The sequence below is a fragment of the Balaenoptera acutorostrata genome, chromosome 8 (assembly GCF_949987535.1).
Source record: "Balaenoptera acutorostrata chromosome 8, mBalAcu1.1, whole genome shotgun sequence".
Taxonomy (NCBI): Eukaryota; Metazoa; Chordata; class Mammalia; order Artiodactyla; family Balaenopteridae; genus Balaenoptera; species Balaenoptera acutorostrata.
The window spans coordinates 30,023,317-30,048,591 of NC_080071.1; the positions used below are offsets into that span (position 1 = coordinate 30,023,317).

General features: G+C 39.4%; 2 protein-coding genes and 1 long non-coding RNA gene across 6 annotated transcripts in view; 2 read left to right on the forward strand and 1 right to left on the reverse strand.

Moving 5' to 3' along the window:
- The window catches only part of CERS6 (ceramide synthase 6), a 319,455-nt gene that overhangs the window by 89,782 nt on the left and 204,398 nt on the right, over window positions 1-25,275 (forward strand). For all 3 annotated transcript variants that reach the window (XM_057551143.1, XM_057551145.1, XM_057551144.1), the window contains exon 3: window positions 15,448-15,578. In XM_057551143.1, coding sequence (XP_057407126.1) covers window positions 15,448-15,578 — 131 coding nt within the window. The remainder of the gene's footprint in view (window positions 1-15,447; window positions 15,579-25,275) is intronic.
- Window positions 7,847-8,280, forward strand: LOC103001213 (transmembrane protein 254-like). Its single transcript, XM_057551146.1, is given in 1 exon segment — window positions 7,847-8,280. A coding segment is annotated over 1 exon segment (375 nt). The 3' UTR covers window positions 8,222-8,280.
- Window positions 10,141-23,896, reverse strand: LOC130708687 (uncharacterized). Of its 2 annotated transcripts, none has more exons than XR_009008999.1 (4): window positions 23,780-23,896; window positions 21,681-21,756; window positions 12,391-12,425; window positions 10,141-10,560 (listed from the first exon to the last, which is right to left on the reverse strand). It is a non-coding gene; the product is annotated as an uncharacterized LOC130708687 (long non-coding RNA). The 2 variants fall into 2 exon arrangements; XR_009008998.1 differs by having other exon boundaries at window positions 10,141-10,607.

The following is a 25,275-nucleotide window of genomic DNA, read 5'->3' on the forward strand; positions in this document are numbered from 1 at the left end:
CTTACTCTTTCGTGGACAAGAAAGAAGAAAAGGAGCCTAACAGTCTATGAGAAGTATCGTGTGTTTGTATATGAAATGGTTCCTTTTCCCACTTTCATTTTTCTGGGAGAATTACTCAGGCTTCTAAGATGTGATTTGGCCATGTTAAGCAAATTTTATTCCGGTTTTGGTATTTGTATTGCTAACATTTTGTATTGCTTCTCTCTTGTCTTAAAACTATTAATTCAAATATTCAAACGTGTTTGTTTATTTTATGGTCTTCGTTTCTGCCGGGATTCTCTAGGGTTTCCCCCTCGATTCTTTTAAAAATGGTATTTTTCCTGGAAAAGTGGAAGAAAGCACCTGGTGTTCTTAACATCTCTGCTAGGAAGAAGAGTAGAATAAATGGAATTTTAGGAAAGAGTAGAATAAATGGAATTTTAGTTTTGTGGGATGATTATTTTTATTTTTTATTTATTTTTTGGGTTATAACATCTTTATTGGAGTATAATTGCTTTACAATGGTGTGTTAGTTTCTGCTTTATAACAAAGTGACTCAGTTATACACATACATATGTTCCCATATCTCTTCCCTCTTGCGTCTCCCTCCCTCCCGCCCTCCCTATCCCACCCCTCTAGGTGGTCACAAAGCACCCAGCTGATCTCCCTGTGCTATGCGGCTGCTTCCCACTAGCTATCTATTTTACGTTTGGTAGTGTATATATGTCCACGCCACTCTCTTACTTTGTCCCAGCTTACCCTTCCCCCTCCCCATATCCTCAAGTCTATTCTCTAGTAGGTCTGTGTCTTTATTCCAGTCTTGCCCCTAGGTTCTTCATGACCATTTTTTTTTCTTAGATTCCATATATATGTGTTAGCATACGGTATTTGTTTTTCTCATTCTGACTTACGTCACTCTGTATGACAGACTCTAGGTCCATCCACCTCACTACAAATAACTCAATTTTGTTTCTTTTTATGGCTGAGTAATATTCCATTGTATATATGTGCCACATCTTCTTTATCCATTCATCTGTTGATGGACACTTAGGTTGCTTCCATGTCCTGGCTATTGTAAATAGAACTGCAATGAACATTTTGGTACATGACTCTTTATGAATTATGGTTTTCTCAGGGTATATGCCCAGTAGTGGGATTGCTGGGTCATATGGTAGTTCTATTTTTAGTGTTTTAAGGAACCTCCATACTGTTCTCCATAGTGGCTGTATCAATTTACATTCCCACCAACAGTGCAAGAGGGTTCCCTTTTCTCCACACCCTCTCCAGCATTTATTGTTTGTAGATTTTTTGACGATGGCCATTCTGACCAGTGTGAGATGATATCTCATTGTAGTTTTTTTTTTTTTTTAAAGATTGATTGATTGATTGATTGATTGATTGCTATGTTGGGTCTTCGTTTCTGTGCTAGGGCTTTCTCTAGCTGCGGCAAGTGGGGGCCACTCTTCATCGCGGTGCGCGGGCCTCTCACTATCGCGGCCTCTCTTGTTGCGGAGCACAGGCTCCAGACACGCAGGCTCAGCAGTTGTGGTTCACGGGCCCAGTTGCTCCACGGCATGTGGGATCCTCCCAAACCAGGGCTCGAACCCGTGTCCCCTGCATTAGCAGGCAGATTCTCAACCACTGCGCCACCAGGGAAGCCCCCTCATTGTAGTTTTGACTTGCATTTCTCTGATGATTAATGATGTTGAACATCCTTTCATGTGTTTGTTGGCAGTCTGTATATCTTCTTTGGAGAAATGTCTATTTAGGTCTTCTGCCCATTTTTGGATTGGGTTGTTTGTTTTTTTGATATTGAGCTGCATGAGCTGCTTGTAAATTTTGGAGATTAATCCTTTGTCAGTTGCTTCATTTGCAAATATTTTCTCCCATTCTGAGGGTTGTCTTTTCGTCTTGTTTATGGTTTCCTTTGCTGTGCAAAAGCTTTTAAGTTTCACTAGGTCCCATTTGTTTATTTTTGGTTTTTTTCCATTTCTCTAGGAGGTGGGTCAAAAAGGATCTTGCTGAGATTTATGTCATAGAGTGTTCAGCCTATGTTTTCCTCTAAGAGTTTGATAGTGTCTGGCCTTACATTTAGGTCTTTAATCCATTTTGAGTTTATTTTTGTGTGTGGTGTTAGGGAGTGTTCTAATTTCATACTTTTACATGTACCTGTCCAGTTTTCCCAGCACCACTTATTGAAGAGGGTGTCTTTTCTCTGCTGTATATTCTTGCCTCCTTTATCAAAGATAAGGTGACCACATGTTTGTGGGTTTATCTCTGGGCTTTCTATCCTGTTCCATTGGTCTATATTTCTGTTTTTTTGCCAGTACCATACTGTCTTGATTACTGTAGCTTTGTAGTATAGTCTGAAGTCTGGGAGCCTGATTCCTCCAGCTCTGTTTTTCTTTCTTAAGATTGCTTTAGCTATTTGGGGTCCTTTGTGTTTCCATACAAATTGTGAAATTTTTTGTTCTAGTTCTGTGAAAAGTGACAGTGGTAGTTTGATAGGGATTGCATTGAATCTGTAGATTGCTTTGGGTAGTAGAGTCATTTTCACAATGTTGATTCTTCCAATCCAAGAACATGGTATATCTCTCCATCTATTTGTATTATCTTTAATTTCTTTCATCAGTGTCTTATAGTTTTCTGCATACAGGTCTTTTGTCTCCTTAGGTAATTTTATTCCTAGACGTGGGATGATTTTAGATTGCCAGTTTCTAACCTTAAGGGGCTCATGTCCTATAGTGTTTAAAGGAAGAAAATGTTAAGAAGAAACTTGCATTTTTATTTAATATATCAATTTACTGCAGCAAACACCTTTTTCTGCTCTAAAAAAGCAGATGTGTAGGGAGTTACAAGGTTCATTTTTTTAAAATGTGATGACAACATATTTGTATTTACCTTGTGAACTACTCTAAATGCATGAAAAATGAATTTTCTACCCAAATGTATACCTCCCTTTAAAAATCCTGCAGTGGACATTGTATTTCCCTTGCTTTATGTTTATTATGGTTACTGGGGAAATTTTCTCTATAAAGGTAATGAAAGGATTTTGCAGGCAGGTTGACTGCTCTGGAGGATATTTGCTTCTAGCTAATTTTAATGATCATATTCTCTTGGTTTCCAAGGTGATTCTTTTGGAAGTTTCTACACGATTAAAGCAGAAGCCTCAGGTTTTGAACATAAATGCAGCCAAAGTTGGAACTATTTTTCCTTGAATTCTTTGTAGTTCTCCAGTGTTAGTTGTGAGATGAAAAAGTAACAGATCAGTTGACCAGAATACAAGTAGCAGGATTTGGAGAGTTTGAACAGTGCTCGTCCAGCATTCTGGCCTTGACCGTGGTTCCAGGTCACCTTGGAGGAGGGCATGGTTATCATCTTTCAAGTGTGAAAACCCTTAAAATCTACTCCTTACAGGACTGGCTACATAATTTTTGGAGGCCAGTGCAGAACTAAAATGCAGGGCCCCTTGTTCAGAAAGCACAAAAAGGTGCCATTAAAGGCATAAAAATAGAAAGCTTTTTCCTTTCTTGCACAGTTTCTTTCTCTTGACCTGTCAAGATTTTTATTTTATTTGGTATTTAATGCCATGCCCCCTTAGGCATACTAAAGAGGCAAGGGCAGATCCTGACAGGTACCCAGGAACCCCACCCTGTGATTTAGTGCACACACAGCTGACTAGCTGCTGCTAATCGCCAGCAGCTAGTTGCCAGCTTCTGGGCTAACATGCCTGCCCTTCTCTGGCCGGGGGAGAAATTGAGGCAGGCCTCTCCCCTTTCCATGGGCCCACTGTCCCCACCCATGGTGGACAGGGGACCTCCCAGTGTATTGCAGTCTCTGCTCCAAGACACACTAGGTACCTGGATTGGGGTAAGCAAGAGGCTAGTCCCCACTGAGTCATCCACCAAATGCACTGGGACAGTGCCAGCCCAGGGTGCAGGTGGCATCCCTATACCCCACACTGAGACACCGTGGGGTGTGCATATCTAATCCCATCCCTTTCCGTGTTTGCACCCAGGGCAGCAGTAGTCACTAGGCAGGAGTGGGAAGGGGAAAGCTGGGGTCCCTGGGGAGCCGGGGACAGGGACGTAAGTTACCCAGACTCATATGGGGGCAGTGCCGGGAGTGTGTGTGAGCTAAGACTCTGGACCCCTGACACATGCTCCCCTATCCCAGTGGACTTCATAAGCAAAACACCATTCCCATAACAAAATTATCAAGAATTTCAAGATGGCACCCAGAGAACTTTAAACCCCACGTGTGAGCCCTTCTGAATCTGGATCCCTGTGTGAGTTCACTGGTCATGCGCCCTGACTGAGCAATTCTCATCTATGAAATTAGCTGATAAATTTGAACTCCTTCATATTCTCCAGCAGTCTTTCCTTTTGAGGTAACATCTGCTTGTCTTTCTCATTCTTTTTTTTTCCCTCTGTAAATCTAAAATTTTATAAATACTTCAGAGAACTTACCTCTATTGCAAAATAGTTGAAAGCACTGGTTTTTGAGTCGGACCTGAGCAGTATATTGCAGTGATCCCCAACCTTTTTGGCACCAGGGACCGGTTTCATGGAAGACTGGGAGTGGGGGGAATGGTTTTGGGATGATTGAAGCACATTACATTTATTGTGTACTTTATTTCTATTATTCTTACATTGTAATATATAATGAAATAATTATACAACTCACCATAATGCAGAATCAGCGGGAGCCCTGAGCTTGTTTTCACTTGCCACTCACTGATAGGGTTTTGATATGAGTCTGCAAGCAATTGATTTATTATGGTCTCTGTGCAGTCAGACCTCTCTGCTAATGATAATCTGTATTTGCAGCCACTTCCCAGTGCTAGCATCACTGCCTCAGCGCCACCTCAGATCATCAGGCATTAGATTCTCATAAGGAGCGTGCAACCTAGATCCCTCACATGCACAGTTCACAGTAGGGTTCGCGCTCTGATGAGAATCTAATGCTGCTGCTGATCTGACAGGAGGAGGAACTCAGGCGGTAATGCGAGTGACGGGGAGTGGCTGTAAATACAGATGAAGCTTCACTCGCGCCTGCCGCTCACCTCCTGCTGTGCGGCCCAGTTCCTAACAGGCCGTGGACTGGTACTGGTCCATGGCCCAGGGGTTGCAGACACCTGGTATATTGGAACATGGGCTCTGCTGCTTCCTAGTGTTGTGACCTTGGGCTGTAAGTCGGTTAGTTAATGAGGGAGCATTTATTTGGGCCAGGTGCTCCCATTCTTTAATTTACATTAGGAGTGCCTGAGAGGTAAATGTAGATTGCTGCACCCTATTTCTAGAGATCCTGATTCAGTAGACTTGTGATGGCCCCAAGAACCGGCGATTATGAGTTGTCAGACTTACTCAAATGAATGGAATGACTGTTTCTCTTTAGAGTGAATATTTTTGAGTTCACATTTCTTAACTGGCTATATCCAGAGTTATCTGAATGAGATAGATATAAATCAATGAATCAATCAGTTTATCTATTGATTTATATATCTATCTTTTGGCACATATTATATCTATAATCCCAACAGCCTCATTTTCTAATCAATCAAATCAGTTCTTGAGCCATTAAGGGAAAAAAATATATGTCAGCTATGAAACTCGGTTTCATGATCTAGAGAATTATGAGATTATCACATCATAATCTGCATTTGGTATATTATACTGTATTTTAAAAATTATATGCAGATTTCCTATAATTTGTTTTTCCTCATTCTCCTCTTATGCCTATTTCTTTTTATTTTTCTTCTCCATCCTTGTATGGGTTATGTTTATTAAAATTAACCTAGGTATTTCTGGTATAAAAATGTCTATATAAGTCAGAATTATTCACTTTTTCCCTTGGAAATCTTAAGAAATGAAAAAAACTATGGAGAAAAATTATAAAACGCAACAGTAAAAATATACACACACAAAAAAAGGAAAATCTCACAAACTTTATTTTTGGCAACCTAAGAGATATATATCTCTAGATTTCAAAATATATATAAAAGTTAAACAAAAACCATTGAGGCTGGACAGAAGCCAAGTAGGAGGAAGTGATGAGCACGAAGTGTGGATGGAGGGCCCTGTGGGGGTAGATTTCAGGAAAGCCAGCAAAAATGACACCTCCTAATGGTGAGACCAAAGCTGTATCACTGTTTGCAACACTAGGTACAGGAACTGGTGAGCAAGGCTGGCAGATGCTCTCCCAGACTCAGTTTAATTCAGGGAAGTGGAAGAAGTACACAGAAAACCTTGTGGATGGCACATTTTCCAGAGGCATTGTACCTCGGAGGCAGCTAAACTACAAAAGCACCCTCCTTGGAGCTGGTCGAGACAGTCCAACTCACTCAATGATGGGTAATAAAGAAGAAACACACAGCATCAAAGACAAGAAAAAGAATTCGTAGCATCGCTTACTAACAGAAATAATCACTGGAAAAATGAGGCCACAGGGCAACTGAAAGTTGAGATCAAATAGTTTACCATAAATTTTAAAAAAAGCAATAACTCTGTAAGGAGGATCACAATAAAAGAAATACAAGACCTAAAGAAAAAAAACAGTTGGTCAACAGGAAGAGATGCAATGTGAGCTGGTTGGTTCAGGAAAAACGTACTAAAGCTATCACAGAAATGAAGACAAATTTGGAAAGAACACAGGAAACACTAGACACTGCAGAAATCTCAGTGGGGAACATGGGAGATAGAGATAATAAAGCTGAAATAAATGAAATGAAAAAGAGCTAAAAATAATTAGATATATAGACCAAGCAGAGCTAGCATCTGTATAATTGGAATCTCTTAAGGAAAAGCAAAGTAGAGTAAGTATTGAGAGAGATGTCAAGAAAAATTTCCTAAAATAAATGGAGATTTATATTAATATGTTAATAAAAATGTAGTAAAAGTTGACCCGAGAAGGTTTATGCCAAGACTTATATTATTAAAAATAGACTTGAAATATAAAGGAAATAATTCTTTGAGCAGCCAAGCAAAAAATTAAATCATATATCTAGGAAAATATCAGCATGGCTTTAGTCTTCTCTGTAGCAATATTCTATAGGACAACATTTCCAATATTTTCAAGGAAAATGGGAACTAAGAATTTTATATTTAGGTAAATTGTTTTTATAGTGTAAAGGCTAAAGACAAAAGGATTAGAACTTGCAAAAATTTGGAGGAATTGTTCCCATGAGTTCTTTTTTAAAGAAACTATTATAATCATTAATTTTAGCTGACCAAGAGATTACTGGGAATGTTGGCAAGTTTTGAATACATTTAAACTGTAGAACTAAGATAGAAAGAAATGTGATGATTAGGATGATAGAACATAATGTAAGCATTATATGCTCTCACAATGTAGAAATGATACAGGTAACAATAACTGAGCAGGAAAAGGGAAGGAAGGTGGGAGGTAGAATAAATTCACTAATTGCATAAGCTCTAGTAGCCAGGAGTCAAAGCTTATCAGTTTAAGCAGCCAAACTGAGTAATAGAAGTAGAAGCATATTTAATAGTACAAGAGTAAATTCTAAGAGAGATAAAATTATTGACTAATAGTAGGTGGGGAAGGAAGAGGAAATATGCTTGTTTTAAATATTGCTCATTTGGAATTTTTATTGACTGAAAACAAATAGAAGAGTATTATGATTGTATGGATAACCACTACAATAAAAATTGCCCACAAAAAACAAAGGAAAATCAACCATATTTGGTTTGTTAAAATTAAAAAAAAAATTAAATTATGAAAACAGAAAACATAATTAATGTGAGGTAAGTATAAACAAATTTATAAATTATATCAATGCATGTAAATGGGTTTAACTCATCTAATAAAAAAAATAATTCAGGGGCATTCCCTGGGATGTGCTGCAGCGATGGGGAAGGCAGGAGGAGATGAGACGTACTTCCAGAGGAGCAGTCTGTTCTGGGTCACCGTCATCATCCTCTCCTTTGGCTATTACACGTGGATGGTCTTCTGGCCTGAGACTATTCCTTATCAGAGCCTAGGGCCGCTGGACCCCTTCACTCAGTACTTGCTGGACCATCATCACACCCTCGTGCACAGTTGGTATTGACTTGCCTGGCTGATTCACGTGGGAGAGTCCTTGTATGCCATTGTATTGTGCAAGTCTAAAGGCATCACAAATAGTTGGACTCAACTACTCTGGTTCCTGCAGACGTTCCTGTTTGGGATGGCCTCTCTCTATTACTTGATTGATTACAGACCAAGACGCCAAAAACAAACTTAAAAAAGATATCCAAAAAAAACTGAATCACTATTTTGTACACCTGAAACTAATATAATATTGTAAACCAACTATACTTCAATTTACAAAAAAGAGAGAAAATATAGCACATAAAGTTCCTAGGAGAAAAAAAAGCTGTTCAAAAGCTTTCTCTACACTGACATTCAGCCTCACCTTTTTTTGGGGGGGTGGTGTGTTTACTTGATCTTTCTAGAAAGTTACGACCCTCTAGTTATTCATTGTTTCTTCATCTGCTCTGGTTAAACTTGAGTAGATACTAGGAAAAGATTTTAGCTTCCCAGTTCTGCACACTAACCTATTTGGCAGAGGGCTTCCAGCTACCTTCTTGCGGTCCTTGGCTGTGTTGGCATTCTCCCTATCACCTGGTTTAAGCCACATACTAAGTTTGCTTGTTGGGATATCTTTGCTCCTACCTTCTGATTAAAACCCCTTACCCTTACCACCACCATCTTACCAGCTCTCCTTTCCCCAAATTTTTTTTCCACCCACCTGGACCAAAACAGAGTGACACTTCCATAACACATCAATTCCACCCGCATTTATTAGACACCTGTGAGGCGGGATCTTCTCCTTTCAGGCTTCCATTTCACATTATGGAGAAAGATAAGGAAGACAAGCAAGTACCTGGAATGGGGCGGGCCAAGAGGTGACACAGAGGCACAGAGTACATTCTGGGAACCAAGAAGGAATGACTGGGGAATGCTTTCTCTGCTGCTGCCAGCCAGAAGTGATGCTTCCCTCCACTTGGACCCTCTGACATAGTGCTCTGTATGTGCAGCGTCTGATGGCCACCTTCAAGTCAGGACCACATCTTAAGACAGCTTCGTTTTTTCCTCTAGCACCTGTCCCAATGCCTCACACACAGGTGTTCTCTCAGTGTTTACCGAACAAAGGAGGGAAACTCTGATTTCACTTTGCACTTGTTCAGCATCATTCCAATTTTTATCTGAAAACTGCAGAACCCATTCAGTGTACCCTTGCATCAGAGAAAAGCACAGGACTGCCCTTGACTGGTACCACCACCTTTCTGTGGGTCCCCTGGTGGGAAACCCGTATGTTTTTCACACTTTCCTATTCTTGGTCACTTTTTCCAGACACTGTAGATGTCTCCCTCCAGTTCTGACTCACTCAGCCATTCCTGTTCTAGAGAGTCTACACCATGGGTTCTCCAACTAGTTACTACCTCTCTCATTCACCTGGTTATAACTTAACTACTGACTGGTTGGGCAGGAGGGTTACTGACTCACCTCAAGGAGCCTTTAGGGCTCCTTTCCTGGAGGACCCCCTGCTTGTTCACTAGGGACTAGACCTTATTTTCCTTCCATGACACAGTAGGTCATGTTATTTGTTTTAAGCAAACACTTACGAGAAACAGCCTCCCTCCCCCCAAAAAAGAGGCCTCAAGTGAAAGCACAACCATGAAAGATGATGGACTATGAATTGGTTTTGGTGGAAATCAACTTCTACACATAAATCCCAGTATTTCCCTCTGTTTCTCTTGTGATTAAGGGGTTATTATTAATGGTGCCAAGGATAATATGGCAGATTACTGAATGAAATGTATTAACTTGAATAAAATGTTGTGAATTGTGTCTCCAAAAAAAAAATAATTCAGATTTGGGTCACATACCTTATAAGAGACCCCCTTCAGATAAAGTAATTACAGATATTAAAAATAAGAGTATGAGTAAAGGTATACAGGCAAATGTAAATAATAAAGTAGACCAAAAGGATTAAGTGAAATGAAGAATTGGCTTTTTATTGCCAAAGGATACAATTCACAATGAAGATAAAATGGTTATGAATATATATGCATTGAATACCAGCATATCCATATACTTATAAAAAAGAATGAAAGAAGAAATTATTTAATAGTAAGAAATTTTAATTTACCTCTTGGTCATGACAGGTCAAAATATAAAACAGAATATATAAAATATAAAACAATATAGCAATTAATTCTAAGAAGCATAATTAATGAGGAAGATCTGACAGGTACATTTATTTTTTCTTAATTTAAAATTTTTTTAAAAAATAAATTTATTTTTATTTATTAATTTTTGTCTGTGTTACTGCACGCGGGCTTTATCTAGTTACGGTGAGTGGGGGCTACTCTTCGTTGTGGTGTGCAGGCTTCTTATTGCGGTGGCTTCTCTTGTTGCGGAGCACGGGCTCTAGGCGCACGGGCTTCAGTAGTTGTGGCATGCAGGCTCAGTAGTTGTGGCTTGTGGGCTCTAGAGCGCAGGCTCAGTGTGGTGCACGGGCTTAGTTGCTCCGCGGCATGTGAGATCTTCCCGGACCAGGGCTCCAACTCGTGTCCCCTGCATTGGCAGGCAGATTCTTAACGACTGCACCACCAGGAAAGCTCCTGAAAGGTACATTTAGAACCCTGTATTCTGAATATAGAGACTATACTTTCTTTTCAAGTGCCTGTTAAATATTTTTAAAAATTGACCTTTTATTATATAAAAAATGGTAATACATTTTAAAAATAGGAACAGTTTACTAATATGAGAAATCAGAAAACAGAAAGACTCTTGCTTTCTTAATCAACTTTTGTGTAAAAATAAAATTTCAGAATATTTGGAAAACAGTGATGAAAGCACTACTGTGCTATGGTACTATGCCAAGGTAGTGCTCAGATGAAAACTTATGTATGTAAGTTTAACCACTTATATAAATATATATATATATTTAACCACTTACTTAAACATTGGAAAAACAACAACAAAATAAATGACGGCAAACAGAAGGAAGAAATTAATAAAGATAAACATAGAAATTGAGTTAGTAAAACTGTAGTATTGAAAATTAATCCTGGGGCTTCCCTGGTGGCGCAGTGGTTGAGAATCTGCCTGCTAATGCAGGGGACACGGGTTCGAGCCCTGGTCTGGGAAGATCCCACATGCCACGGAGCAGCTGGGCCCGTGAGCCACAATTGCTGAGCCTGCGCGTCTGGAGCCTGTGCCCCGCGACGGGAGGGGCCGCGATAGAGAAAGGCCCGCGCACCGCGATGAAGAGCGGTCCCCGCACCGCGATGAAGAGTGGCCCCCGCTTGCCGCAACTGGAGAAAGCCCTCGCACGAACCGAAGACCCAACACAGCCAAAAATAAATAAATAAATAAATAAATAAATAAGAAAATCCTTTAAAAAAAAAAAAAAAAAAGAAAATTAATCCAGAGGTAACTGTTTACTTTTTTTTTAACAGAAAGTCAACTAACCCAATCAAGAAAAAAACAAAGCACAAGTTAAGAACATAGCAATTAACAACAATAATCAACAATCACATAAATTGAGGAAAATAAAAAGGATATATTACTATTAACATGGCAAATAAAATATAAACACTTGGATAAAATGAAAATTATTCTAGGAAAATATAATTTACCAACTACATATGTGTGTTATCACAAGAAAATTCTAACACTCTTAAAGAGCAGATAATCCCAATGCTATTTTAAACTATACTGAAGTACGGAAAATTAAGAAAATCATCCAGATTCTAATTTTATGTAATCTCAAAGTCTAATAAGTATCTCACTAAAAAATAAGACTAGAGACCAATTGTGATTATTAATATTGATGAAAAGTCCCAAATAAAAAAATCACAAACTGAACTTTGTAGCATATTAAAAGAATTATTCATCATCACCAAGTATGACTTATTCTAGGAATGCAAGGCCTTCCCTGTATTCAGTATTAAAAAAATCTATTTTTGTAATTCGTCATGTTAATTGACATAAAGAAAAAAAGTAGATGATCACCTCCATGGATTCTGAAATCTAACATCATTTTGATTAAAATAAAACAATCTAACTAGGGATAGGTGGTTTCATATACATGATAAATACACTTGTATATCAGCTCCAAATCTGGCCTCTTAATGAGAAAAACATTGTGATATTCCTACTAAAGTCTGGAACAGATAGGGATGCTTATAAACACTGTTATACATTGTGCTAAGTTTTACATTTCATTAGCAAATAGATAAAAGAAGGAAAATAAAGGCATAAAAATTAGAAAGGAGGAGGTAAAGCTATTGCTATGTGACAATTTATTCATGCATTCAAGAGGTATTTATTAGGTCCCAACTATATTCTAGGTACTGGTGAAAAAAGATACAAAAAATTTCCTTTGTTTATAGAGCTTACCTTCTAGTAATATCCTATTACATGACTGTGTATACCTGGAAAATTAAGGGAATCAAGTGAAAAACTACCATAAACATTACAAAATGTTAGCACAAAATTAGTTACCATACACACACACATGCACACACACAATAAGCAGTTAGAAGATATAAGAAAATTTCTTAATTATAATAGAAACCAAAAAAGATGATATCCCTAGGAATCAATGTAATAAGGATGTGCAAGGTATGTGAGGAAAATTTTCAAACATTGTGAAGGACACAAAAGACAAATTCAGTTAAAGATATCAAGTCACCCTACGCTAGTATAAGAACTTGGTATAATCTTATTATAAATACCGACAGGTTTTCTTGTTTTCCCGTTTATTTTGAAACTAGACAAGCTAATTCTAAAGTTCATATAGAAAAATAAATAAGGATTTCTGAGTAACCTGACCATATGTACTGGCACGTGAGTAATAGAACGGTGGGAGAATAGATTTGATTTCTCATGGAGAAAACATGAATGATGGTACTGGCCTGTCTGGGTAGCCATTTGGAAAGAATTAAAATTAGATTCATACCTCCCACTGTATACCAGGATATATTCCAAATGTACTAAAGATTGAATGTAAGAATCAAAACTGTAAATGTATTAGAATCAAAGCTGTAAATGTAGGAGAATTTCTTGGATTTTCGGAGTAGGGAATGCTTTTCTACTTATGACCCCAAATACAGAAGCTATAACAGAAAAAATTGATAAATTCAAACATGATTTTAAAAACTTCTGCAAGTAAAAAACACAAGCAAAATGCACCATAAGCTAATTCTAAAACTCAAGTGACACATTAGTACATACTATGCAGTTTATGGTACAGATAGAGGTTTGATCACTCTAATAACTGAAGAACTTCTACAAATCAATAAACAAATTATGTGCAAATCAAGAAAAATATGGGCAGTAGATATGAAAAGACTGTTCTAAAGAGGAAATACAGATGGTTTTAAAACACAAGAAAATATTCTTCTTTCATAAAAAGAGGAAATCAAATTAAAGATATACTGAGATACTACTTTTTATATATCAGGCTAGAAAAAAGTGGAAAAATCCAATAACATACTCTGTTGGTGAGGCTTTGGGAAATGGGTCCTCTTGCTTATGAGAGTATGAATTGGTAAAATCATTGGTGACAGTAATTTTTCAATATCTAAAAAAATTGCAAAGGCATGGACCCTTTCATCTCCAACGTTTACTTACAGGAGTTTATCTATATATGTGTATAAAATAACCCATGACAAGGTTACTTATTGCAGCATTGTTTGTAGTAGTAGAAGTTTGGAAGCTACCTAAGTGCGTATGAATAGTGGAGTGGATAAGTAAATTATGGCATGTCCTTACGGTTCTACAAAAGAAGGAGGGCGTTCCCAATATTTTGATGTGGAAATGTTCCAAGATACATTGTAAAGTGAAAAACCCAAAGTCCAGAATAATAGAACCATTTGTGTGAAGGTGGTGGTGGGGAGACATAAGAATGCATATTCAAATTTGTTTATATTTGGTAAGATAACTTTGGAAAGAAATTCATTGAATAGCCTGTTACCTGGTAGGAAGGGGAGAGTAGGAACTGAAAGAACAGGAACAAAATGGAAGGTGAAATTTGGGATAATTTTTATTTTGTGAACCATGTGAACGCTTTACCTATTGAATAGACTTAGAAAATGAATGAAAATTAAAAATGAATTCCTTTAAGAAAATGGTATAGCCAAGGTATATTGTAGGCTGTGCATTTTCTCTCTCCCATATTTTCTAATTGAGAGACACGGAAGGAGAGTGTAGACGGTGTCCTGACTTCTAAGAAAAACACCTCAAAGTACACACCACACTGAAAGTTCGCAAATAACTTTTACAGACACAAGCTCAGCACATTTTATAACCTCGGTCATAACATTAAGGCCATTTGCTGTGTTTCCTGTGTGTCTGACACTCTGAATTTCTTGAGAGGCTTTAAAAAGGAGTCACATGTACATTCCGCCCTTATAACTTGACAGCTGGTTGGCCTGCCTTCCCTACCCCATTTTTGGTTCTGTCCTCTGATTATTAACATCTCCTTAATTGTAAAGCAAAGGTAGAATAAATAAAGGAGTAGAACTAACTCTGTTTAGTTTTGTTGTACGGCAGGTCGCCCTCACGTAATTGTTGGCAGGATGCTCTCTAAGACACCGAAGAGAGAGGAGGGACAGAACTAACATGTACTGAGATTTGCATACATTTTTACATTCCACCGTTTAGGTGGATAAATAACCTTCTTTTGAACAGGTAAGGAAACTGAGGCTCAGAGAGTTCATTGGAACAAGGAGTTGAACCTACGTCTGTCATCTCCTAATGTTACAGAAATGAGAGCGAGAAGCAGAGTAATGTCATCATATGGCAAGCATAAATATCGATAGCTTCTCTTTCTACTTTACCAAGTTTGCATCTTCAAGTAATGCGTAGTCATTGTAAAAAGTTTGATGGAGTTCTGGTCAAAAGGATGACCAAGAAAGGAATAGAAGAGGAATGTGTGAAGAACCAAAGAGAGGGGAGACTGAAGAGAAAACGTTTTGTAAGTGGAATTGGTATCTTAGTCTAAGGTGAGGTATTTGGGGATTATTCCATGCTTTTTTTCTGTCCTGCATTATCCTGATATGTGATAATGGGTACAGCATTTTTTCATTAGAAAGTGAAACATTTGAATGATGTCTTTTTGCAAATTCGACTTCACCTAACTCCTTTCCTTGAAGGCTGGTGGAGCTAACTCGGCCAGCTGGCTGTTCCATCGAACCTTCGTTGCTGTAAGAAGTACCAGCATTAGAGTGAGATTCATATTTTTCAGTGTTGTTTCATAATGAGTAACTTCTCTTGTCCTAAGTGGTTGTTTACGTTCATGCTGCTGATGGAAGTCCTGGGTCCTCAGTGGTCAATATAGAAATCTCAGTAGCAGTTAGAAAATACAGGAAAAACAAATATCTCCAATATAGACAAGGGCAGATGTGTTCATGGTGAAGATGAAAATGATTTTCCTGGTACCTTGTTTCATAGCATCCTGATGAAAAGAGATTGGAGGGCCTCTCCAAGCAGCTGGACTGGGACGTTCGCAGCATTCAACGCTGGTTCCGACAAAGACGCAACCAGGAGAAGCCAAGCACACTGAAGAGGTTCTGTGAGAGCATGTGAGTTGCTGTTTTTCTTTGTGAAAGAAAAACCTGCCTAACTTACTCATACCATCCCTGAAGTGAAAAATAACAGCTCATTGCAGGCTCCAGCAGCCCCCCCAAAAGCATGCCATCTGGTGGAAGAAAGTAGTCCATGAAAAACTGGGGGGGTAGTAGTTTGTTGGAATCTGTGATTTCCACTTTGGATGCAGTAAATGAGGTTTGCTTCCTAATGGAGTTTCAACACAGCCGGCAGATTACAAGGGCCTACAGTGGTATTTTCAATCAGCCACCTTTAAAATATGGCACGAAATGCCATTACTTTTATAGTTTGCATTTTAATAGAGGGGGCTTAGTCAAGATGTTCCTTCCACTGATGAAAGCTGAGATACTAGGATATATTATTGGAGGGTCATGATGATGGCCTGTCTTCCTGGAGTTTTAAGAAATGGCTGTATTATATTCCTGGGTGAGTTTAATGAAGCATTGCTTGAAGTGGGGGATGGAATGAAAGTCTCTTCCATTTCTGAAATGTGAACTTTACGGCGTGTAAATTATAAGTCAATAAAGCTGTTATAAATAATAAAAGACCCACAGAGAACTCTTCGAGCACAGCGATATTTTGAAATAGTGACACTCAATACATATATCTATAGGAAAGTTAGAGAAAGAAATATTGAAGCATCGAGCGCATCCCCAACAAAGGGAAGATTCTGCTTTGAGACTTGTTTCTCCATTTGGTCTTCATCCTTTGAGATATGACTGTGCCTTTGTCTAATGGTTCTTTCCTTTGGGAGCTTTTCCCTGACACCTGGTCACTTAAACAACAATGCTGTCAGTGTAGCTCTTTCCATTTGGGGTTAAAGTTGCATTTTCAGGTTTAGCTTTCAATTATTCTGAAAAAGTATTTTAGCAATTGCAATCTAAAGCCTAGAGGGGAACCTAATTTTATGGGAGAAACGAATGAGAGGCAGAATACTATCATAAATCCTAGGGTTGGATAAATATGGGGAGCATAAACAGGGTCTTCAGGAGGTCAGAATATTTATAAAGCCTGGAAAAACAACCTAGCAGATAGAATCTGCATAAGCCCTTCCTGTAATGAACTTAGTGGCAGTTAATGGAAGAAGGATTTATGCATCTGTGTTCCTGATCAAAAGCCGGAATTGTTTCCTGGCCTGGTTGCGCCACATATACAAAGGGCCTGGGCTCCAACGCCGAGCTGCAGGTCTGAGCAGACGAAGTAGCATCTAAGCACATGCCCGTGTGCTGAAACTCACGTGCCATCTTCCCCTCCTCCAACTAACTTCTTTGGTAACTCAGTGCTCTCCCTTTGCATACTGTACTGAGTTGACACCAGTTTCTAGGCCAGTATGCATAGGAGCCGGTCACCTGGATCTTGTTAAAATGCAGATTCTGATTCAGTTGGTCTGGTATGGCAGCTGAAATTGCATTTTTAACAAGTTCCCAGGTGATGCCACTGGTCCATTGACCACACTTTGAATAGCAGGGCTTGACACTGTACTGGTGTCTGTGTCTTCTCCCTGAATTCAGCTGGTCTTTATCTGCATACCACAATCACCAGGATGGTCATAGTTAATACTTAGATAAAACTATTTCTAAATGATAGCTGGAGGCATGGTAATGTGAAGGCACAGTGCGGGTGGACGGTGTGTAAAGTATCGATTATGACTTTTTCCCTCAAGAAGCTTTGTATGAGATGTGACAGAATATCTGCATATGTGTAGATATTTTAGTTTTTAAAATCCATGATAGATTTAAAAAACTAAACGTATATGTGTGCTGTACGGTTGGTATGGACAGGCAGTAGAGATTAAAGGAGAAAGATCAGCTGTGCGTTAGGGCACACGGCAGGGTTCCTGGGACTAGAACTTGAGTCCATACCGGTGACCTTGACCTCTCTGTTTCAGAAGACTATGTTGATGAACTTTCTTTGTTAATAAATTTATTTATTTATTTATTTTTGGCTGAGTTGGGTCTTTGTTGCTGGACGCGAGCTTTCTCTGGTTGCGGCGAGCGGGGGCTACTCTTTGTTGCGGTGGACGGGCTTCTCTTGTTGTGGAACACGGGCTCTAGGCACACGGGCTTCAATAGTTGTGGCACACGGGCTCAGTAGTTGTGGCTCATGGGCTCTAGAGCGCAGGCTCAGTAGTTGTAGCGCACAGGCTTAGTTCCTCTGTGGCATGTGGGATCTTCCCAGACCAGGGCTCGAACCCGTGTCCCCTGCATTGGCAGGCGGATTCTTAACCACTGCACCACCAGGAAAGCCCCATGAACTTTGTTTTGAAACTCTTTTCCTCCTTGGCTTCTGAGTTGCCATTAGGTTTTACTCTTGCCTTTCCGAGGGCCTTCGTTTTCATTGTTTATTCTACATTTTCCCTGGGTCTTTAATGGGCTCCCTCTCCAGGTTAACCCTTTGTTTCCCTCATCCTATCTTCTACCCTCTCTGTAGAAGTTCTCTCCTCTCACCAACTACTTCCAAAGCCACGGGTCCAGTGCAGAGGTTTCTTTTGAGCCATCATTCTGCTGTCTCCCACAGGCAACTCTGATTTGCTTCTACTCCTGACTTCCCTTTTTCTCCTATTTTTATGCCTCTATTCTGTTACAGCTGGAAACTCAACCCAATTAGCCACTGACTTCCATTAGTTCTTTGTAAAGTGAACTGCTATGGCTCCGATCCTAATTGCTCTCCCAGGTCTCTTCTTTATCTCATACTCATAGATATTTTATTTGCTACAAAAAAAATAATTTTCCTAAAATACTACTGTGTCCATGATCTGTTACTTTAAAACTTAATGACTGGGGCTTCCCTGGTGGTGCAGTGGTTAAGAATCCGCCTGCCAATACAGGGGACACAGGTTCGTTCCCTGGTCCGGGAAGATCCACATGCCGCGGAGCAACTAAGCCCACAACTAGCGCACCACAACTACTGAGCCTGTGAGCCACAACTACTGAAGCCTGTGCTCCTAGAGCCTGTGCTCCTCAACAAGAGAAACCACCACAGGGAGAAGCCTGCACACCTCAATGAAGAGTAGCCGCTGCTCGACGCAACTAGAGAAAGCCCACGTGCAGCAACGAAGACCCAACACAGCCAAAAATTAAAAAAAAAAAAAAAATTTTTTTTTTTTCTACAACTCTAAGATAAATATTAGGCTCCTTAGTCTGAAAGCTAGAACCTGGCTTCCATCTATTTGGTATCAGTCACCCAAATGACCCCCTTCCTTCCAGAGGGCTGTATTTTCACTGTCCATACTTTTCTCATTCCTGCCCTGGTTTGTGCTGTGTTCCTGGCATGGAACACCTGCATTCCTCTGCCCCAACTATTTATCCCCTGCCCATTCTTCAAACTGCAGGCCTTCTCAGTAATGTGCCATGACAGTTGGGTCTGGAGTAAGCAGTAGTTCTTCTGAATTCTCAAGAGTTTTTATTGTAAGTACTAGTCATTTAATACTGAATCAACATGCTTTCTTTATGTGATCATTTAGCTTTTCTTAGCTTGTCTGTATATTTTCACCCTACTTGTTTCACACGTACTCCTTGAGGACACAAGAACCGCATCTTGTTTTTCTTACGTTCTTCTCAGCCTTTACCACAGCATATAGACTCTGCTGAGTGAGTATTTGTTAAGTGACTGTACGTTACGAAGGCATTGTTTTGGAATGGTCTGCTGATCTAAGTTGGCATCCTGCCTCCCCAAATGAAGAGTGCCTAATATAGACACCGTTTGGCCTAAAATTTGGAAATTTCCCAAATCTTGGAAAATGACCGAAGAGTGGGACGATTTCAATGGCAAGAATTCAGAGGAAAGATTGGGGTGGCAAAGGAGAACATTTAGACAACACCCTGAGGAATTAAGCAGAATTATATTGGTCTATGTGTACTCATGTGTATGTCATAGTTATTTGCTTGTCAGTATAAAAAACGATCTGGAAAAGTTGTTTTTAACCAGGGATGCCCTTTATAACCACCCGGTGTGCTTTTCAAAATACACATGCCTCAGCTCCACCCCAAGGATGTCTGATTCAGCGTGGTGACCCAGGTGGGGTCTGGACATGTCTACCTTGGAAAGAATACCCTGAGTACATATGATAACACATGTCTGGTTAAGAAGCACTAATCTGTCATAAGGAAGACATGACATGTCTTGCATGTTTAATGCAAAACAAGAATATGATATTAGTTACTTTTAAGAAATTCTGGCATTGTATGTGCATTTTTGTAGAATTGTTACTGGACTTACAATTGCATACTTTAATCAGGTTTCTGTAAAATTTAAATAAACCGATTCCAAAAAAAAAAAAAAAAAAAGAACCACTAATCTCTGAAAGGAGATGACTGCTGTTCAGAAGTACTAAAAATCAAATTAGAAAGCAGGACAGCACAGATCTGGGGCTTGTAGATCTAGGGCCCAAATGAAAAGATTCTATAGTTTTTCTGTTCCATAAGTTACTATTTTAGAAACTATAGAATCCCTTCAAGGGAATCGTAGTTTGTCTTTTGGCAGTATAGAACAGCACCAGTAGGCATGCCAAACAGAGCTGGTAGCCATCTGCTGGCGTGTCCAATTTTTGGCACACCCACTTAATACAGATGGACCGAGTAGAAATTGTTCAGCAAGTAGTGTGTCGAAACATGGATGTGATTTTTTTTTTTTTTTTCCTTCATGCTTGATGTCCGTCATCAACAGCTGTGTTAGTTTTGATGAATGTTTCTTCCAGAAGCATTTAAATCCTTATTGGCAACTGAAATAGAGATTTTCAAGAGGGAGTGAAGGATTTGTAAAAATGAGATAGCATGTGAGACATTTTAGGAGAAACTGGTTCTAAGTGGGAGCCATTTAGCTGGGGGATCACAGTTTGAGGCTACCGAAGCTTTGCTTTCCTCCTCCAACAACTGCATCAAGATAATATAAAAATAAATAATATTTTCAATAAAAAATAAAGTTTGCAGAATAAGTGGCTTCGCTCTCATTGAGAGCACCCGTGCTCATCATTTTTTGAATATTGTGCAGTACATTTAATAGCACGCATCAGGAGTACACATTATATATGGCTCTCATTTGATCAGTCTCCAATTGACCGGACGGATGGATCTCTCGTATGCTAACCTGAAAGTATAGGGCAAGGAGTATTCACACTCCACAGATTGGTACTACAGTTGACCTCTGAACAGCAGTGGGGGTCAGGGGCCGACCCTCCAAGCAGTCGAAAATCCTTGTGTGATTTTCCATTTCATCCTCCATATCTGTGGTTCTTCTGCATCCATGGTTCTGCATTTGCAGATACACCCGACCTTGGATAGGGTAGTACTTTAGTGTTTGCTGTTGAAAAAATATCTGCATATAAGTGGACCTGCGCAGTTCAAACCCATGTCGTTCAAGGGTCAACTGTAATTTATTTGGGTTGCAGTTTGCTCCGTGTGGAGTCTTGTTGTAAGATGAGGGCCCAAGATTGTCTTTTCTTTAGGAATTCCATTTTAGAGTTGATGCTGATTAAAACTACCCCAAATGCTGCCATAGTTGGTTGCTTCTGTTCAGTGGTAGCAGATTGACCGAAATCTGGGACCCTTTTGGAATTGTGACTTTATTTCTGCAAAGGAGCCCCTCTGTGATCTTCTTAATTTGTGATTCCACTGAAGTAAGGATAACTCAGCAAAGAGGAAAGAGTGGCTTAACTAGTTACCCTCATGCCACCATCTCAGTCACTATTTTTATTTGGTAGCTGTTTTACTTGGACAAGTCAGCAATGCTGTCTTGTGACCTCAGTAAGAAAGTGGAGCCTAATAATTGATGGGGGTGGGGAGAGGGAATAGGGCTGTTTAGGTCTTTGATCTCAGGAAATTGTGTGGTGAATATATTCAACAAGTTTTTATAACCCAGCCACCTGTTTGCAAAAAAAACCCAACTGAATTATTATAAACTGTTTTAGAATCTTCCATGTATTCTGCAGTCTGATGATGGGTGAAATTTTGCCAAAGAGAAAATTCAGCTTTGATTATTTTGTCCATCAGATCATGACATCGTTTACAAAGTTTACCACCAAAGTTCTCCTGAAGATCGATGTAGTTTTTGAAGGGGAGAATAAGAAAGTATTATCTTACCTTCTAGAGAAATGGCATCTTCATTTTTTTAGTACTGGGATATATGATAAGCAACTCATTGATGCTGATCATGAGTCTGGAAAAAATTAATCATAAAATTGAAGGACAACCTCTTAGTTCTTGAAAAGTACAGGATTGAGTTCTTTTGTTACTGTTGTGATGGTGATTATTTCCCATTAATACACAACAGTCCGTGGATTGATGAACAACTTTTAAGGTATGTAGTTACACTTCTAGCTATTGTTCAAATTTGGTCGAGCCCCTGAATGTCTTGGTGTTCAAGACTATTCTTGACTATTTTAAATGGTTTTAAATCTATGGCTTGTATCGAGGTCAGTTTTAACTTTGGAGCAGGGAGCAGCAAACTTTTCCTGTAAATGGCCAGAAAAGAAATATTTTCAGCCACATGAACCTTGTCACAATTACAGCTATTGTCTCAACAAAAACAGCCAGAGACAAAGCAAACGTATGTGGCTGGGCTCCAATAAAACTTTAATTGTGGATGTTGAAGTTTGAACTTATCATTTTCATGTGTCCTGAAGCATTATTCTTAAAAAAATTTTTTTCAACCGTTTAAACATTTAAAAACTGTTTTTAACTTATGGGCTATATGAAAACAGATGGCAGGCTGGATGTGGCCAGCCAGCCATAGTTTGCTAAATCCTGCTTGAAGATTACAATACTATTAGCAGTTCTGTCAGAGTTTCAAGAAAAAGAATATGGTCTTATAGCACCAGGCACAGTCACCATTGCTCAGAGTGTCACTATGTAATAGAAACATTAGAACAGTTCTGTATACCCATCTGTAATATTTCTGGGACACAGTGCCTTGATGCTGTGCTGTTTCATTAGCTCAATCAGGCCCTCTTTGAAGTTGTTAGTATTCTTAAGACAATATCACTTTCACTATAGAAATTTTGAAGATTGATGAACTGAACTGTAGACCCTTTACTCTTCTGCCTTGCGTAAGCTTTTGAAACCTTTTTCCCTCTTTCTGCTCCACACCTACCATCTGTGAAAAGTGAACTCAGGTTTTGCATTTAGATCAAGCCTCTCACATTCCTTGATGGCATATGGCTAGGCCTCTAATTCATGTGTACTGGCTAATTAAGGAAAACAGATTTTTGCTAAAAATATCAGAGAGGCCATGCTTTGGCCAAGCTGTCTGTATCTGAGGTACTGCTGGTCAGTTTTCTTTAAATCCTAAATTTCTCAAGGCTCTGTAATTTTTCCAGTAATTTTATTCAACATGGCTAGTGATGAAAAGGACAGAGTATATGGAGGAATAGCAATTTATTAAGGCCTAATGTTCTTATTTAATTCTTGTCTGCCAGTTTTTGAATTTATATGCCATTTCTTATTGTTGTTTAGTCTATGTTAAAAGATATTTATTTCTGATTTGGAACAGGGTCATGAAAATCATTACAATCAACTTTGATTATAGAGAATTTTTAAATGTAGAGATAATGTTTATTAAAAAATTGGGGAAAAAACACTCCAAAGCCTACCACCCAGATATAAATACTTTAACTTTTTTTTACTTATACGGTATTGTATTCTATAGATGTACCCACACAAATACACATACATGCTATGTATCTGAGCTTGGTGCCTGCCCTTCTTGAGATTTTTTTTCATAGAACCTGCCTCCTCAGAGTGCCTGAAGAAGGCTGTAGAAACATGCTGTTTTATGCTTTATCTTCAGGATCTATAAATCATTTACCCCTGAGTGGCAGTCCAGCCACTTGTGCTATAACATGACATATGCATTCCTAAAAACTGCCACACTATGCAAAATTGCACCAAAAAACATGGCAGCACAATACAGGGCTGATGAGAAAAATGAGTTGAGGCACAACACTCGAAACATCATAAGTGACACATTTTAAATAAAGATAGGAACCTGATAAAAATAGTAGCACAGTTCTACACATGTTAAATGGTTAAGAAATACATAAAGACTGTAATAAATATGGCACTTTACCTCGCAAAGGACCTGAAGTCTGCTTGTAATTTGGTGTTGGTATATTAGTTTGCTAGGGCTGCGTAACTAAATACCACAGACTGGGTGGCTTACACAACAGAAATGTATTTCTTACAGTTCTGGAGGCTGGAAGTCCAAGATCATCAAAATGTTACAGAGTTGATTTCTCCGGAGACCTCTCTCCTTGGCTTTCATGTGGTCCCCTTCTCCCTGTGTCGTAACATGGTCTTTCCTCTTGCACATTCCTCCTTGGTGTCCCTTCCTCTTCTTATAAGGACACCAGTCATACTGGAATAAGATGCCACTCTTATGACCTCATTTAACCTTAGTTACTTCCTTAAAGGCCTATTTCCAAATACAGTCACATTAGGGGTTAGGGCTTCAATATATGAATTTAGCGGGAATACAGTTCAGTCCAAGACAATGTTGGAAGGGTTACAGCTCATAAGTTGCTGTGAGGGGGTGGAAGGAGGGTGATCTGAAATGGGAGGGACAGTTGTAACACAGGTGGGTGTGTCTCACAACATGTGTGAATTGAAGTAGCTTGGAGATGTTGAGGGTGTGTGTGTGTGTGGTATGTGTGTGTTTTGTGTATGCCTGCACTGCTTACGTCAACTCATTACAGTTTTCTGCATTCACCTAGTGTTTCTGGCAGATTAAATTACACGTAAGCAAATATGAAGCTCATGTTATGCTCACATAATATTGGGAGACATTTATGGTTTCAGCGTATGGTTTACAGCAGCATTATGGTGTAGTGAGCTCCAGGAGCCAGGTATTATGAGTTTGAGTCTACTCTCTAACATAAAGATGTATGTGGGATGTTTGGGAGAGTTGTTTGACCACACTACACTTCAGTTTCTTTATTCGTAGAACGGGCATATGAATAATGCCTGCCTCATAGGGCCATTGTGAAGACTAAATGAGTTAACATATATAAGGTGTTTAGAGAGGTGTCTTGCACATAGTAAGGGGGTGGTGAATGTTAGCTTCCTTCAACATCACTGAATTGTCTGTTAGTCAAGTTGGTGTAACGGGAGAAGCAACAAATAGTACAGTTGTCCCTCTGTATCTGTGGATGTGAAACCCGAGAATGTGGAACCCATGGATGTGGAACCCGCAAATACAGAGGGCTGACTGTACTGTGCCGTTTTGTAAAAGGGACTTGAGCATCCGAGGATCTTGGTACCCGTGGGGGTCCTGGAACCAATCCTCCACGGTTACCAAGGGAGAACTGTAGCCTGTCACAACCATGCACTGGCCGTGGGCACATTCCCTAGCAGAGGTGGCTCTGGTGTTTGAGAGGAGAAATCCAAGGAGATGCAAGGAGAGCAGCTTCTCAATTTAGAGCAAAACTCTTTCATTCTGTGGAACCCCAAGGGGGCAGGATCCACGTGGGCTCACAGGGACGTCAACATACAAAAAAGATGCCAAACCTATCTGAGTTCAGAGCATCGGAGCCTTTGGCTGGCTGCTGAGTAGCGATGTGACAGAAGTGGATGAGAAAAGGTGTCCTACTTCAGCAGGGAGCCAGGCCCGCTGTGCCTCTGGAAGCCGAGGCTTTTGAAGCACCACATGAGAGATGTCAGAACACACAGTGAATATGTTCAA